Raw genomic sequence first — 16,270 nt, forward strand, 5'->3', positions numbered from 1 at the left:
CTGACCACTTCTCACCATCTTCACTTCCAACACTCTAATTTAAGGCACTTTCATGTCTCACTTAGACCAACTGGATATCCTCCCTGCACTTCATCTTGCTCCCCAACAGTCCAGTTTCCCCCAATTTTAAAGAATTATTTTAAAAAGGTAAATTAGATCACTCTCCTTTCCCCACTTAAACCCTTCAAAAGCTTCCATTGCAATTAGAATAAAACCCAAACTCCTTCCCATGGCCTCTACATGATGTGGCCCTCATCCACCTTTTTTTTTTTTAATTTCTCTCCCCTTACGCCCAGTTGTCTGTTCTCTGTTCTTTGTGTCTATTTGCTGCGTGTTCTTCTTTGTCCACTTCTGTTGTTATTGGTGGCATGGGAATCTGTGTTTCTTTTTGTTGCATCATCTTGTTGTGTCAGCTCTCCATGTGTGCAGTGCCATTCCTGAGCAGGCTGAACTTTCTTTTGTGCTGGGCAGCTCTCCTTATGGGGCGCGCTCCTTGCACGGGGGGCTCCTTTACGCAGGGACACCCCTGTGTGGCACAACCCTCCTTGCGCGCATCAGCACTGCACGTGGGCCAGCTCCACACGGGTCAAGGAGGCCCGGGGTTTGAACCACAGACCTCCCATGTGGTAGACGGACGCCCTAACCACTGGGCCAAGTCCTCTTCCCTCACCCACCTTTCCTCCTCACCCTCTTGGGCACTCTGCTCTAGCCACACTGGCCTCCTTGCTCTTCTGCAAATTCATGAAGCCCATTTCCCCCTCTGGGCCTTGCCACTGCTGACCCCTCTCCTAGGCAGCTCTTCTTCCAGATCTTTGCAGGACTGACCCCTCTCTTCTCAGGCCTCAATTCAAATGCCATCTCCTTAGAGAGCCCTTCCCTGGCACCAATCACCCTTTATCACATCACCCTGATCCATTGTTTTCATAGCACTTGTAATTGTCAAAGAAATTTTAATTAACTTGTTTGCTGTCCTCCTCCTCTCCTGGCTACATTAAAAGTAGAGGCCCAGACTCTCTTTCTCACTGAGACAGAGTGAATTTTGTGAATCCCAGAAGTAGATTGTTCTTAAACTAATCCACTCCTGAGGGTGTGGGCCCTTTTGATTGGACTATGTCAGTGAGCCGTGACTCCAATTGAGTCTCTGCCCTCTTGCTGGATCTCATATAAATGGAGACACAGAGAGAGGCACAGGAAAAAGGAGTTCTGCCACTTTTGGTCCTGCCATGGGAGAGGACTCGAGGACTGACAGCAGCCAAAGCTTAAGCATGAAGCCACAAGAGGCTGGGCCCACGGAGCAGCTCACGGTTGAAGAGACAAGTCATCCGCCTGATAGCCAATAGCTGAACTTGGGAGGAAAGCAGAGCAGCCAAGACTGAGAGAGGATACCCGGAAGGAGACGAGTCCTCTATCTGCCCACAGCTGAGCTCTGGGAGATGGGAGATTCTTGAGGGGAAAGCAGGGACCTTGGCAGAGATCAGTAGCTGTTATGCTTCACCCTGTGATAGGCCCCAAGGTGTGAACCTATTGTAAGTGGTACCTTTTGATAAGGTTACTTCAGTTAAGGTATTGGTCAGGGTGGGTCTTCATCCTCTTTCTGGAGTCCTTTATAAGAGAATGAAATTCAAAAAGAGAAAGCCATAGAAGCAAGAAACTCAAAGCAATGAAACCCAGAAGTGAAGGGAGAAGCCAGCAGATGCTGCCCTGTGCCTTGCCATAAGACAAAGGAGTCCAGGATCGCTGGCAGCCGGGCTTCAGGAAGGAAGCATCATCTTCATGATGCCTTGACTTGGACATTGTCATGACTTCAAAACTGTAAGCTTATAAGCTAATAAATTCCCATGGTTAAAGCCAATGCATTTTATTGTACCTGCTTTTGGCAACGTAGTAAACTAATACAACTATTGACGCTGGGTAGATGTTCCACTAATACTTATTGAATGAATTAATGACTCCCCAAGAAACTAAAACTTGCAAGGCATCCATTAGACTAGAGGTCAGCAAATGGTTTCTGTAAAGGGTCAGATAAATACATTAGGGGAAAGCGGGTGTGGCTCAAGCGATTGAGTTCCCTCCTTACCACACAGGAGGTCCCAGTTTCAGTTTCCGGTGCCTCCTGGAGAAGATGATTTGGTGTGACAGGCAGGTGCGGCAAGCTGACACAAGATGACACAGCAAAGAGACACAAAGAGGAATGACAATGAGACACACAATAAAGGAGAGAGCTGAGGTGGCTCAAGATATTGAGCACCCCTCTCCCACGTGGGAGGTCCCAGGTTCAGTGCCCGGTGCCTCCTAAAGAGAAGACGAGCAGACACAGAGAGCGCACAGCAGATGAACACAGAGCAGACAGTGAGCGCAAACAACGAGGGGGGCTAGAATAATCTTAAAATAAATAGATACATTAGGCTTTGCAAACCATATGGTTTCTATAGCAAGCATTCACCTCTGTCCTTGTAGTGTGGAAGCAACCATGGACAATGCATAAATGAACCAGTATGGCTGGGTTCCAATAAAACTTTATTTATGAAACAAGTGGCCAGCCAGATTTGGCCCGAGAAGCCATAGTTTGTGATATAACCCTCCACTAGACCAATGTTTGTCTTTGACATCATCTTTATATGAGAACAGCTCTTTATTCATTCAACAAATACATGTTTAATTTCACTCATCACTGAGGTGAAGTATCTTTGAAACTCTGTCAGAAGCATTTTCAGTACGCAGCAAAATGCTCTTTTTTTTTTTTTTCATATTTCTGCCCACCCCCACCCAGGAGAAGCAAGAGAGATACATCCTAAGTTTGATCACTTGGTGGCTGTTAGTGATCCAACCTTTCCCTGGCAGCTTGAAGACCAGTTACAGGATGAAAACGCAACAGCTGTCGGCTTCCTTCCTCTTGCCAGCCGCCTCCCCTGCAAAGGCCAGACGGGGAGGGGCAGCCGCCAGTCTCTGGAGGCCGAGGTTCCACATAGATTTGAGGATCACTTGGTCCCATGCGTCCACCTTATTTTTTTTCGTCTTTTATTTTTTTAATATTACATTCAAGAAATATGAGGTCCCCATATACCCCCCACCACACTCCCCCCACTCCTCCCCCCATAACAACAATCTCCTCCATCATCATGAGACATTCATTGCATTTGGTGAATACATCTCACCTTATTTTTTTAAATCTTCAGTTTCAAAAAAGAAAAACAAATGCAAGAAGGGCTGCTGTTTCAACCACACAGTGAAACATTGACTCATTTGAAAGGACGTGGCAATCAGTGACATCTTAACCCCAGGCATACGGTAAAGCAGGAGGAAGGGCGGAATTCCCATGTTGGTGATCCAGCCAAGCGCTCACCAGTTATCACGAGGGATAAGCACCAGTTCCCACTGAAGACAGGAAATGAAGGGGTCAGTATCATCCCTTCCCCGGCCCCAAGTTCCAGGTCTGCAAAGCAAGGGGTCTCCTGACCTGATTGCAGGGTAGGCCCCAGTAAAATTACTTTATTCCCTCCTCTAGGCATGATAAGGTCATGGCCATTTTACATATGAAAAGATAAAATATGGTGGGTAACTCTTTGGTTCCAGAAACAATGCTGCTGGGACAATTCAAAGGCCTTCCACCATCTCCCTCCTTCCTGTGACTCAACCTTCAAGTGCACACACATCACCAGCCTTCGCTAACTTTACTACAGTTTTGCCCACATCGTCTTCACAAGGCAGTCGCTGTCTGAACCTCGGGCTCTTCCCCAGACACTCTCATTTTGGAATAGGAGCAGGAGAGCATAGCGGTAAAGGACACTTGGATTTGGGTTCAGATCTTGCAGGGGTTCTTGGTCCAGCATGGCAACCATTCACTTTGCTCGTTCATCTATCTTCCTTCCTCACAATTAGACGGCTAGGTACTTAGGCACAAGGATTGTCTCTTCCCCTCTAACCCGCTCTTGCAGCCATTGGCTCCTCCAACCACACACGTTCTCATGCTCACCCCGGCCCCTCCAATCCCACTTCCACATCGAGCAGAAGTTCAACAATGCTTGTTGGTTGGCTGATAAAATTCAAATCAAAGACAACCCAGAAAATCAGACTGAGGTGAAGCCATCACCTTAGAAGGGTTATTTCTCTGAAGGTTTATGAGGAATCCTAATTAAGGATCCACAGTCATTTTACTTTAACCAAGAACCCCCAACCTCAAAATGCCTACTCTAACAGGCAAAAACATGTAAGCCCCGGAGTTATTCAAGAACCCAACATTTTAGGCAGCTATTCATTCCTCAGGGTTGGAGGGGGGAACCCACAAAACTAACTTTTGCCCATTCAAAATCCTCTACATTAATGCTTATCTCCCCCAGGAAGATCAGATGATTTCTAGCCAGAAAATGAAGAAAATTACATACAACGGAATGGGTCCAACTTACCAATGGACTGAAGAATATCATATCAGCTGTTTTTTTTAAGGAGCAGAGCCCACTGGACAGTCCACCAACACATAAGTGACCAGTAGGTGAAGACTGCCACTTAATGGCAGTTTCCGGAACTGGATGGAACATATTGATGTTGTGTTTTCACAAGCTCGTAACCTTTACATTGGGTCAATAAAAAGCCTCATTAACTTTTCTTTTTTCAGGAGGTACCAGGGATTGAATCCAGGACCTCGTACATGGGACGCAGGTGCTCAACCACTGAGCTACATCCAATCTCCATTGAGAGCTGTTTTTTTTCGTTTGCTTGGTTTCTTTAGGAGGTACTGGAGATCAAACCCAGGACCTTGTATATGGGAAGCAGGTGCTCGACTACTTGAGTTACACCTGCAATTTCTCCCCTCCTCTCCCCGCCCCCCTCACCATTAACATTTAAAAGGGATGTTTCTGGGTGTCAGTTTGGAATAAGTTAGAAAACACTCCAGGAAATGGGTGACATATCACACCTGTCCCAGATTTCCAAGACTTCCATTCCTTCCATTGCGTAAAAGCAAACCTGTGAAATGGCCAACATTCCAATAGCCCTGGCTGGAAACACAGCGATTTGGGGGGCCACCAAGAGCCAGGGGATCCATCCGGGTGCCCTCTGCATTGGCAGTCATCCCAGCAAGACCTCCTACCTGGTCTTTCCTTTCTCTCTTCTTTGTCCTTCTAGACTCTCAGCTCAAGCTTCATGTTCTGGCAGCTTCGCTAAGCCCCCAGGTCAGATTTAACCTCTGCTCTGTGTTCCTTCAGCCCCAGCAGGAGGCGTCCAGCTCAGAGTGCGCTTTCCTGCTTACTGGCTCGTCTTGCACTCAACAGGGAGTTGGCCGTGTGCGCAGTGGAGGCAGGTGCCGTGGGCCCATCCACTCAAGCACGCGTTTGTTAATTCACTCTTTCCTGAAGGCCACCACATGCCCAGCATTGGGGATGCAGTGAGGAGCAGGGGGCAGTGGCCCCAGCCCCTGTGAACTGTTTCTAGTGTCTGTTCCACTGGACTTCACACCCCAGTGCCTGTCAATGTCATACTCAATCAGTGTTGCATGGATGTGTTTCCCCTCCTTCAGTGTAACTTGATTACTTCCATACAAGAATTAGGTTAATGCCATTAAAATGCTGGGAGTTCCTGTGGACCCCCATGTATATGCCAGAGGTTGCAAAGCGGGAGCCTTCAAGCTTCACCCATCCTGTATTTTGTTTAACCAAAAGTGTGTAGTTTGTTTTTTTTTAAGTTGCATTTGCTGTTTAACATTAGGGCCTGGAGGATTTCACACCAACCTTGGTTTTCCTGGCTTCTCTTGAAAAAGGGACAGCGAATTCCTGCAGGGCAGCCGTGGTCTAGAGCCGAATACTCGCGGCTCCTTCCGTATGGGGTAGGTGCTCCTCGCTTTGCCACAGTCCCCACTCACCTGTTTTCCTTTCCCAGCAGTCAAAAGGTAGCTGTGTTTATCAGCTCACCTTTCTGACCCCAGCCCACTTCACTCAGGACTCCTGTCACCCCTGTGGGCATCTCAGTCTGTGACCCCAGCATTATGACAACGTCATCCAAGAAACACAGCTGAGATGAGCTACAACACAAATGAATGAGCCGTTTTATTGATTTTTCACCCCTGCTCCCCTCCTACTGGTGGGTACAGGTTGCTGCAGTTTCCAGCAAGGATCCTGATGCAAAGGGAAGTTAAGGGAAAAGGTAAATCCAAAATGTACTCTGTAATGGAAAAAAAACAACATGTTTACCGGAATTCTCCTTGCAATCGAACGCTCAAGATTAAGAATTATATTCTCACATCATTAACAGAGCTTAAAACACTTCTTTGCCAAAAAAAATAAAAATAAATTATCTTCAACTCAGAAAATAAACTGTGATCAGCAGAGTGACAGGAAGGTCCATTCACTGCGTTGTGATGAGGGGCGCACAAAGCGGGGACGGGGTACAGGCAGCCAGGCTGACTGAGGGTGCCGGGGCAGAGAGCGTGTGCGTCTGCAGGTGGTCAGATGCGAGCTTCGGCCCCAGGTGTGGGGTCGCGGCCCCTCGCTGGCCCATCCCAAGTGAGATTTCAACTGCCCCCTCCTCCTCACGTCCGCCTCGTCTTCTGTTTCTTGGCTTGTCTCTTTGCATCTTCCGGGCCGCTATTGTCAGAGGCTGCCTGGCCGAGAGTGCGGACTCCCTGCAGCCGACTTGTGAACTGCAGCAGCAAAGGAATGAGCTGGAAAGAGAGCGCGGGCTTGTGAGAGGGATGCCGAGAGCGCAGCCACACCTCCCTTCTTCTGTACAGGCCCTGCCAGCCAGGGGGTAGTGGGGGGATTTTAGTCCCCAAAGAGGCAGATGGGGCTCTCTCAGGGGGTAACACATTCCTGGAATTAGCCCAGGTTTCAGAACTAGGAAAAAGGTTACGGCCTTGAAAGGCGGCCGAGGGACTAGACCTGGTGCCGCCACGGTCCTGCCCGACACCAAAATCCTGTAATTTCCCTAACGCTGGGCGTTCTTCAGCTGTCACTTCTACAGCCGAGAAGAGCCACTCTCCCTGACACAGCTGCTTTCTCCGGCCTCGGGGTTTCCTACCTTATCGTGGTTGTAACCGGCCAACAGAACAAGCAGCGTCAGAGGCAGCGCAATGTACGATCCCTGGGCAATGTCCTGCTCCGGCAGTTTCCTCTGCAAGCACCAAGCACACATCCACCCTCAGTAATTCCTCCCACAGGCCCAGCGGCGCCGCGGCCTGGCTACCCCGGGAAGCCAGGCATCCCTGGCGAGCCGGACTCTCACCAGCCAAACTAAAGAGCAGAAGGGACTGGAACAGTTTTTCAGATGGCCCTCTGACACTCATTACTCATTACCTGAAACGCAGGGACCAAGGGATTTCAACGGCACGGTATCCCTGACCCGCGGAACTTTAACCCAGCAAACGGAGGACCCGAAGAGCTCTGGATGGCAAGGGCTCTGTGGCTAAAGGTAAGGGGGTCTCGTTTCGTGAAATCCCAGGTAACGACAGGGACTTCTTCCCACAAGGAGGCACAGTGCCGGACCAGGTGGCCCCGGGGATCCCATCCCAGTGAGGAGGCGCAGCAGGGACGACTGCGTGCTTGCCAGAACCCCCTTTCTCTCTGGGCGCCTGAGAATAAAGACCACACTGCCCAGCCTCCCTTGCACATGTCGCCATAGAACTGAACTGACCAACGGTTAATGAACGGAAGTGATGGGTGCGCCACCCCGGCAGGACCCTAAAGGGGAAATGGCGTGCCCTCCCTCCTCGCCAGCAGGACAGTGGCTGGCCAAGCGGGCTGTTCTGCACGAAGGCAACGTGCTAGAGGCCGGGAGAGCAAGACGAATGAAGGAGCCTGGGTGCCTGACACTGACAGGAGCTAGAAACTTCTATCTGGCTAAAACCCCCAACATTTTGGGTCTCTGTAACAGCAGCAGAACTAGCCCTTGCAAAAGGAAATAAACTCCGTGAGAACTTTCAGATGATGACAGAACAGACCAACGGGCCAGAGCGTTTGCTCTCCAAGTGTGGTCTGGGGACGCTGTCTTTCAGGAGCTTTGTAAGGTCAAAACTATTTTCACGGGGACTGCAGGGGCCACTTTACCTGAGACGGCTGAGGCTGGACGGGACGGTCATTTAATAAATGGAAGAGAAGGGGCAGGAACAGATGTCCACGCCCCTCATTTTCCATGGATGTAAATTAATTAAACCTGTGTTCAGTGGAGAGGGGTAGCGCGTAGTGGACAGGAGACAGAGCTTTGAGGCCAGCTGCTCTGGGGTCAAGCACCACATCCTCCCAGTGGCTCAGGCAGCCGCTTTATGACTCAACTGACTTGACTACAACAAGGAGATGACGTGAAAAGAACTGACCACAGAGGGCATCGAGCCAAGTCAGCGAGGCAAGGGAAGTGAAGTGCGTAGCAGGGCGTGGAATACCAAGTGTAAAATCAAGAATGTGAGCTCACACTTAAAGGAATGATCCCAAGTGCTCTGTTCATCATGCAATGGCACTGCCTGGGTCTGGGGACAAACCTCCCCCTTTTGAGTTGTGGCTCTGCTGGTTAGCCCAAGGTAAGTTACTTAAACTCTCTGAGCTTCTATTTTCTCATCTGCAAAATCAGGAGGAACAGCCTCTCCACTCAGGGGTGTGCTGCAAGGATGGACTGGCAAATGGTGGGCGCAGCACGCCCTCATCCTTCGCTTCCCACTTGGCCTCACGTGGGCTTGTCCTTCTGTCATGTTCTCAGAAGGGACAGGCACACTTTTGGCAGCAGCTCAAGGCTCGGCCACTGGGCCACCGCCAAGAGGCGTCTCCACCTCCGGCTGCCCCAGCGTCTCCATGGCCCTCCTCTGTGGGGCGGGGGGGAGCCTCCACTCGGGGACACGGGCTCCCCGACAGGCTTGTCTCCGGCCCTTCCTCACCAGGTCTCGACAGCGGGACTAAGGCGGGTGCTCCCTCCAGGGTCGCGGGAGGGCTGTGCCCTGCAGCTGAGATCCCGCTTGCCCAGTCTCTGGGCAAGGGCCACGCCTCCAAGAAACCCAGAAAGCAGCTGAAGAGCCGTGTCCGTGCCGGCGGTGTGACGCGCCAGCTGGTGGCCTCGGCTGGCCCCGCCTCCCGTTTGGGCCCCATCCTCTCATCTCTAAAGGAGGGCCCCAAATTCTGCCAACCTCCACACAGCTCCGGTTCTAAAATCACGAAATGGAACTGGATGGCAAGCGGAAACAGATAAATTTAGAACCATTCTTCATACCCTACACCTGGAAAAATTCCAGACAGATAAATGTGAATGTAAAAAACGAAACCCTAAGAGAACCAGAAGAAAACACGACGGATTCCTCTGAAAACCGGAAGTGTGCAAACCTTCCTAACTGGGGCTCAAAATCCAAAAGCAAGAGAAGAGTAGTGCATTTAACTTGGAAACAGAATTAATTTTTGCATAACCAAAGTGAAAAGCGATAAACTGGGAAAAATGTGTAAAACAAATATCACAAAGGGTAAATAGCTCTAAAATACAAAGAGTTTCTAAAATGAAACAAAAAGACCAACTTCCGTATAAGAAAAAGGGGCTAGAGAAATAAGCAGTTCACTGGTAAAAACAAACTAATGGCTCCTAACCATAGGAAAAGATAAGGAAAATGCACATTAAACTACACTGAGATACCACTTCTCATCTATGATGCTAAAAAACTCAAAAATTTGAGAACATACTCTGTTGGGAAAAAAGGTACTCTCATACATTGCTGGGGGAATGACAAATAGTACAACCCCAGTGGAAGGGAACTGGCAATATCAAGCAAAATTATATGCATTTACCCTTTGATCCAGCAACTCCACTGCCAGGAATTTATTCCAAGAATACACTGGCAGAAACTCAAAACCACGTACACATAAGGCAATTCATTAAAGGATTATTTCTAACAGCAAAACAGTAGAACAACTCAAGGCTCCATCAGGAGAGGACTAACTGCACATGCTCTGGTATAGCCACACAACACAGTGCTACGGAGCTATAAATGGGGAATTAGGAATGTCTCTTCTAGGGATCTTATCTGGGATGATCATCTACATGTAAGGGTCCCGCACACAGTTCCTTTACCAAGAAAAAAAGTAAAATTCTTATTCTTCCCACTGAAAGCCAGGAACGATGACAAACCCAGTGGCCAACAGGCCCAAGTTCTCTTTTTGAGTTTTGATTCCTGGGCTCCCTTCTCACTCCCCACCAAGTTCAGAACCAGCAGGACAGAGACGGAGCCCTGGAATCCCTTTCTGTTGTCGCTGACGGGTGCGTTCAGTCCTCGGGGGCGTCCCCTGCAGGCTGCTGCTCTGAACCATCACCTCGTTGATGTGCAAGTGCCGCACCCGCTCTGCTTTATTCTGCTCTTACAGTCTATTTGGTGAATGTGGGGTCCAGTAAGGCCCATGTGCGGCAACTGGTTGGTAAACAGAACAAGTTTCTTTCCATCTGGAGGCATCCCCTCTATCTATTTTTTTCCTCTTGCAATAATTGGTAAAAGAAATCAGATTCCTGGCCGTCTGTCCTGTAGCGCTTCCACACTACATTTTGCTGACTGCCACCCCGTGGTTCATTTACATGCCCTGCCAACTCCACATTTCCTGTAATCTGGCAGTTGGTTCTAGACGTTTGACCTGGTCAGGTCTCACTGGCCTCCTGATGGAAGCACATAGCACCACCGATCATGAAGCTCTGGGGAGCCCCCTCCCCCCAAACCATACCTGAGCCAATGATCTAAACATCACCCTTCTTGCCATTTTCCTCCTCAAAGGGAGCTGAGGGAGCAGTGCTTGGAAAAACAGAAGAGCACCTGGAGAATTCTAGAACGCCAAAGTGCCCCACGCGAGACCTTTACCCAGGAGTCCTCCAACCCGTACGTGTGACCTGGAGCACAGGTCGCGTGGAGTTTCCCTCTCTCTCCACCCCCATCTGTTTTCTGAACTCCCCCTTCACTTACCGTAGGGTTAAAAATTAAGGTGACATGTTTATGGTAGCCCACTGCAGTGAAAGAAACTTGAGGCAAGACGTAGTCATACTGGGATCTGGGCAGTGTGGAGTCCAGGAGTACAACATAATTCTGTGCATAACGGATAAAAAAATTACTTTTGTGAAAGAGAGTTCTGGCAAAACTAAAACCTAACACAGAGCTGTCATACAAAGAGCAGCTTTTATTTTTTAAGAAACTCCCAGGCATACATACCCACACCAAGTTGCTAACTTCAGAGTAGGAATCTCAGGGCTCTCACTGCGTCAAACAACAGTGTGCCCCAAAGTCCCTGACGTGGGGTCCTTGGCAAGCCTTCCAGAGCCTGCAGCACTCTTTAAACGGGTGATACGGAAGTGGCTCTCAAACTGGCAAGGTCTAAGAACACAGCATCTCTGGAACAGCAGCAGCGGCGGTCACAGCCCCCTGCGCTGAATCCCTGCCGTGGGCCAGGTGCCGCGCACCCCCGAGGCCCACGAAAGCTGGCCGTGTCGGGATAATTACCACCGTTTTCCAGATGTGAGCGAAGTCTGGAGGAGTTAGGAGGGGCCCGGCTAGGAGGGTGACCCAGTGCCGTGTTGCCTCTTGAGATGGGAAAACTGCTATCTAAAGTGACGATTTTGAAGGGTAACACCCATACGGAAAAGTTTGGGGAGGGGAGGCCCCAAAATTATGTCATAAAATTGCAGCCATTCCATGCAGAGAAAGGCCCCTGTGCATCAGCCCGCAGCGGGGGTGAGGAGCCGGGAGAGCGAGCGCCACCTCTCAGGTTCACCAAAACATCCTCAGTTTAGCCCACCAGGGAAAGGAACCAGATTCTCTGCCAAGTTTGTGCCCGCCATGCCAATTACAACGGTTTGCTCTCTCCAATTACAGTTGATGATAAACACTTCACAGTCAATAAGCCCTGTCCAGGATTAGGGCTTTGGGTAAGTAAATTATGGTATTTCTTATACTATGCAATCATAAAAAATCATGGTACAACAAGCTTTTAATGGCAGGGAGAAAGATTTATGATCTGTTCTTCACAGACTACAAAACAAAGTTTGGAATGGTCTCATTTTTATATATTAGAATACACGTATGTGTATGTTTACACACCTGCGCGTGTACACACACAATGAAAAACTACCGAAAGGGTACTTTTCGACATTGTTAATAGTGGTTATTTCTAGGTGATGGGATTATGTCTGGTTTTTGTTCTTTCCAAAATCTCCTGCCATGAATTTCTATTTTTGTAAATAGAAAACCAGCTCATTAAGGAAAAAGAATCCCCACGGAGCCCAACCCCCTTTGATTCCGAGCACAAGGTCAACCATTTCTGCAGGACGGAGGGTATTTGGGCAAAAAAATGCAAGAATTGTGTTTCCTTAAACTAAACAGGGGAATTAGTAGAATGAAGACAGGCGCTGGGCCCGAGCCTGTGGCGTTACCTCGCCGTCTCGCAGCAGCGGTGGGAAGTGGAAGAACAGGGACTGGCCGAGGGAAACGGTCTGAATTGGATTGTCGAGGTTTTCACTTTTGTAAAGCTTCACCTGGAGAGCAGAAACAAAGCAGGATGTGCCTTTGAAATTGCAACATGATTACCAATTTCACTGCAGACACCCCCAGGATGGCACATCTCTTGGGGAGGGAAGCAGGGGAAAGGATCTTTGGAAGCATGCATATTTGAAAGAAAAAACTTCCCCCCCTGGGAGGCCATGCATAAGACATTCCTCAGTTGTTGGAGACTCTCATGCCACGCAGAGAAATGGAAGGTTTTAAAAAAAGAGTCTGACTACCTACGTTATCACTCAAAATAGTAACAAATAATCGTTATGATGACGGCGATGAGATCTAAAATAGCTGCTAACAGGGCTTGAGCATCTACGACAAGGCAGGCCTGCCAAGGGCACTTTCCATCATTATCATCAACCTGAACCACAGACGAGGAGCCTCACTGTCCCACTTTACAATGGAGGATGCACTGGCTCAGGCTAAGTCAGACGGCGGAGCCTGGGGCCGAGCCCAGCTCGCGGGGACCTTGCCCACCTCAAGCTGCCCCTCTGGGTGATATGGGAACCTTAACTCCCACTTTGCGTTCCTGTTTTGCATTTGTTCTCTGGCTGCCTCGAGAAGCTGGTGCTTTGTTGCTGGCCGGCCTTTCTCTCCAGCCTGGCTGTGCTGCCTGATCTCAACAGCGTATGCAACAGGCGTGAGAGGACGAGACCGCCCGCCCCAGCCATGGGGAAGGCCATGAGGGCTCCACCCCGCGCCGGCCACAGGAGAGGCCAGCCGTCCCTCCCCAGGGCACGAGCTGCCATTTTCCTGTGTTTTATGACACAGAAATCAAGGGGGATTTTCCTAAAACAAAAGGCAACGACTGGAAGCCTCTGGCCCACATCCCAGTCCACAGACGTGTACCCGGAAATTCCCCCTACAGTGTTTTAAGTGCATTTTAATTTGGTGTCTATACTTAAAATTCAGGAGATCTCAAATAATTTGATGCCCAGGTCCTCTGAAACATTGGGAAGGGAGGGCAACCCCAGGCCAAAAACCCACCAGGGCAACGATCAGAGGAGGCCGAAGACTACTCCACCCCCTCCAGCCCCCACCCTTAAGTGCTTCTTTATGCTCCAACACTGCCCACCGGGCCCCTGCAGCAGACAGGTTTGCAACCCCTGGACACTAGGGTGCTTAGGAGGTGATGAAAACCTAAGCACACATTCGCACCCAAGCCAAGTGCTTCACTGTACATAAAACTGCAAGTGCATCCCAGCAATACACCCTCATGGCAATTCTTCATGTTTCAAGGACTCACAGGGCATTTTGGAAACATTTCTTCACTAATCACAGGCATGGAGATTTTGTTACAGCTGGAAGAGATCTTAAGAGGTCACTTAGTCCAACTTCCTTATTCTACAGAGGTGGAAACCGAGGCACGTGGGGATGAAGTGACCTGCCCAAGGTGACACGCAAGTACCTCCAGGTGATGGCAAGAGGACCGGGTACTGTCTGGCTTCCAGGACACTTCCCACCACTCTTATCCGGATAGAATTTTAAAAACCACGAGGCATTTTGCCACGCAGTTGTCTTTCCACGTTAGATTGTGCTGATTCTTCACTGGGCTTCTGTTACAAGCCTTCCAAGCCTGGCTGCTGGCAAACAGCCCCCGCACTGAAACAGCTCTTGCCAACGCCGCGCCAGCCTTCGCACGCTCTCCCAAACACAAGTCGGGACCAGAGTTTCTCAGATATCAACCCCACCCTCGGCAGCACCTTCCTACCCTCAGCGGATGCTAAAGTCCTTTAGCAAGATCTAGACGGGCACAGGCATCCCCTTCCTGCTTGTCTAAAAGCCAGGGGAAAAGAGAAAAGAAATCTCATGGTAAATTCATCTCAAAACGCTGGTCTCTAGCTTACCCATAAGGTGGGAAGATACTCGGAGGATGTGATCACGTTTCCACTTAAGTCAAACTGATTGATCTGCCGGAAAACTATGATGTTTACATCGTCGATGTCATTATTCCCGACCTAGAAAGAGAGAAGAGTCTCTGGGGTTCAGGAGGAGGACCCTCTCTTCCAGGTCACCATCTCACAGTGCGCTTCATTTCCTATACTAGGGAGCCAAGTCTGCCACTGAAGTCCAAGGTCAAGCCCTGACAGCACAGGGGCTGCACCTGGCCCATAGGCACATTTTCTTTGACAGGCAAAGTACTGCCTCTATTTTGTTGTTAAGTTTTAATTAGTTGCCAACATTTAGGAAAGCTGGAAATTTCATCTACAATGTCAGATTTTCTAGCTTCTCTTGAAGAGAGAGAAAGACACTCTTGTCTGGCCACGGGCTGAGGGAGCCCAGTCCCAGCGGCCCCCTTTGGGGGGGCATGCTTGCCCGTCTGTGAGAGCCTGGACGGCCCACCCTCTCCTCCACACCTGCCTGGCCACAGCCCATATGACCGCTGGTATCATGGCCTGAGTCCCTGCAGAGGAAAAACACGGAAGTTGGGAAGCATCTTGGTGTGAGACACAGTCTTCACAGTCATTTAATATGCCGGATGCAGTAAAAATATCAAGAAAATGCATTTTCTAGGACAAAAAGTCCTAAATTGCCCGCCATCCTCCACCCCAAGCCCACAGAACCATCTACCTAATAAGGCTCCCAAGGGGCAGGCACCCCTTCCTCCCCAAGGCCTCGAGTCTAGAAAACGCGAGCTGGTCAGTGAGCAGAAAGCCTAACTCACGGGCAGACTGAGAACCGAGCGCCTCCTCTTCAGGGACGGAGTGAGCTAAGCCCCTGATCATCAGCGGACACTAAGGTCACCCGAGTCCAGAAAGCGGGTGGCCCCATCCCGTGTCCTCTTCACCACATCCCTGGATCTGCAATGCTTAGGCCTGAAGACGCTTTACTTGCAGGATGATGATCAGGGTGGGCGGGGGAAGAGGGGGTGGGGTGGGAAACAACAGCTCGAATGTCCTTGCCGGAGGCAGGATAGCGGGCTGTTCATTAGAAACACCCCCTAAGACGCTGCTGGGGAAGACACTGCTCTAAAAGGACCCTAACTAGGACTGAAAGCCTCGCCCCGCTCTTCCCAACAGTCAGCTCGAGGAGCACCAGGGACGAGGCGAGAGGGAGGCCGTCGTCCCCAGACGCCGCGGAAGAGGTGGACGCCTCACCTCGATCACCCGGTGGTGGGGCAGGGCCCGCTCGATGTGGTCGTTGCCTTCTGCCTTGAGCTGGACATGGTAGACGCACCCCGGCTGCAAAGAGACCCGGGGTCAGCTCTCTAGAAGGCTCCTGGCGGAGGTCTGCTGCACGTCCTGAGACTTCCCCATCTGCAGCACGGGAGCCGCCTCGGGGGCTGCTTGAAGGAGCCCCCAGGAGTGGAGGGTACCGGGGGCTGGGGGAGGGGGGGGTTGCTGCTTCGTGGTACAAGCGTCTGCTTAGGGTGATGGAAACATTCAGGAAATAAGGCAGCAGTGAAGGAGGCATGACACTGTCAATGTACTTAATGTACAGAATTGTACCCTTAGAAATGGTTAAAATGATTTTCATGTGATGTCTATTTTACCACAATAAAAGATGAAAAAAGCACCCACAACGAAGGGACATGTACTCCAAGCTCTGCAATTCCTTCAATCCCAATTCAGTTACATTTTCTTCCACCCGAGGGAAATTAAATTTAGTTTCTATTTCAAAACTGCAACATGATCATACACGGTCCTGTTCTTGTAAAATGATTACCTCCTTGCTGGCCCCCGCCCCTCTCTCTGAGTAGTATCAAGAATGGTACTTCCAAAGGCTAACAATGAATATTACTTTGGGGACACAGGGTCTCCTTTTTTTCCCTTCTTTGAATACTTTCTT

At 49.9% G+C, this 16,270-nt stretch overlaps 1 protein-coding gene across 1 annotated transcript in view; it reads right to left on the bottom strand.

Annotated features, from left to right (window-relative positions):
• Window positions 1-6,014: 6,014 nt before the first annotated feature.
• Window positions 6,015-16,270, bottom strand: part of LOC101414346 (BOS complex subunit NOMO1) — a 55,373-nt gene continuing 45,117 nt past the window's right edge. Inside the window, exons 26-31 of the mRNA XM_004471884.5 lie at window positions 15,580-15,663; window positions 14,329-14,439; window positions 12,361-12,462; window positions 10,901-11,020; window positions 7,009-7,101; window positions 6,015-6,652 (exon numbers count right to left, since the gene is read on the bottom strand). Of these exons, the coding sequence (XP_004471941.2) occupies window positions 6,521-6,652; window positions 7,009-7,101; window positions 10,901-11,020; window positions 12,361-12,462; window positions 14,329-14,439; window positions 15,580-15,663 (642 nt within the window). The 3' untranslated portion in view covers window positions 6,015-6,520. The remainder of the gene's footprint in view (window positions 6,653-7,008; window positions 7,102-10,900; window positions 11,021-12,360; window positions 12,463-14,328; window positions 14,440-15,579; window positions 15,664-16,270) is intronic.

Source organism: Dasypus novemcinctus, chromosome 23, assembly GCF_030445035.2.
Source record: "Dasypus novemcinctus isolate mDasNov1 chromosome 23, mDasNov1.1.hap2, whole genome shotgun sequence".
Lineage (NCBI taxonomy): Eukaryota > Metazoa > Chordata > Mammalia > Cingulata > Dasypodidae > Dasypus > Dasypus novemcinctus.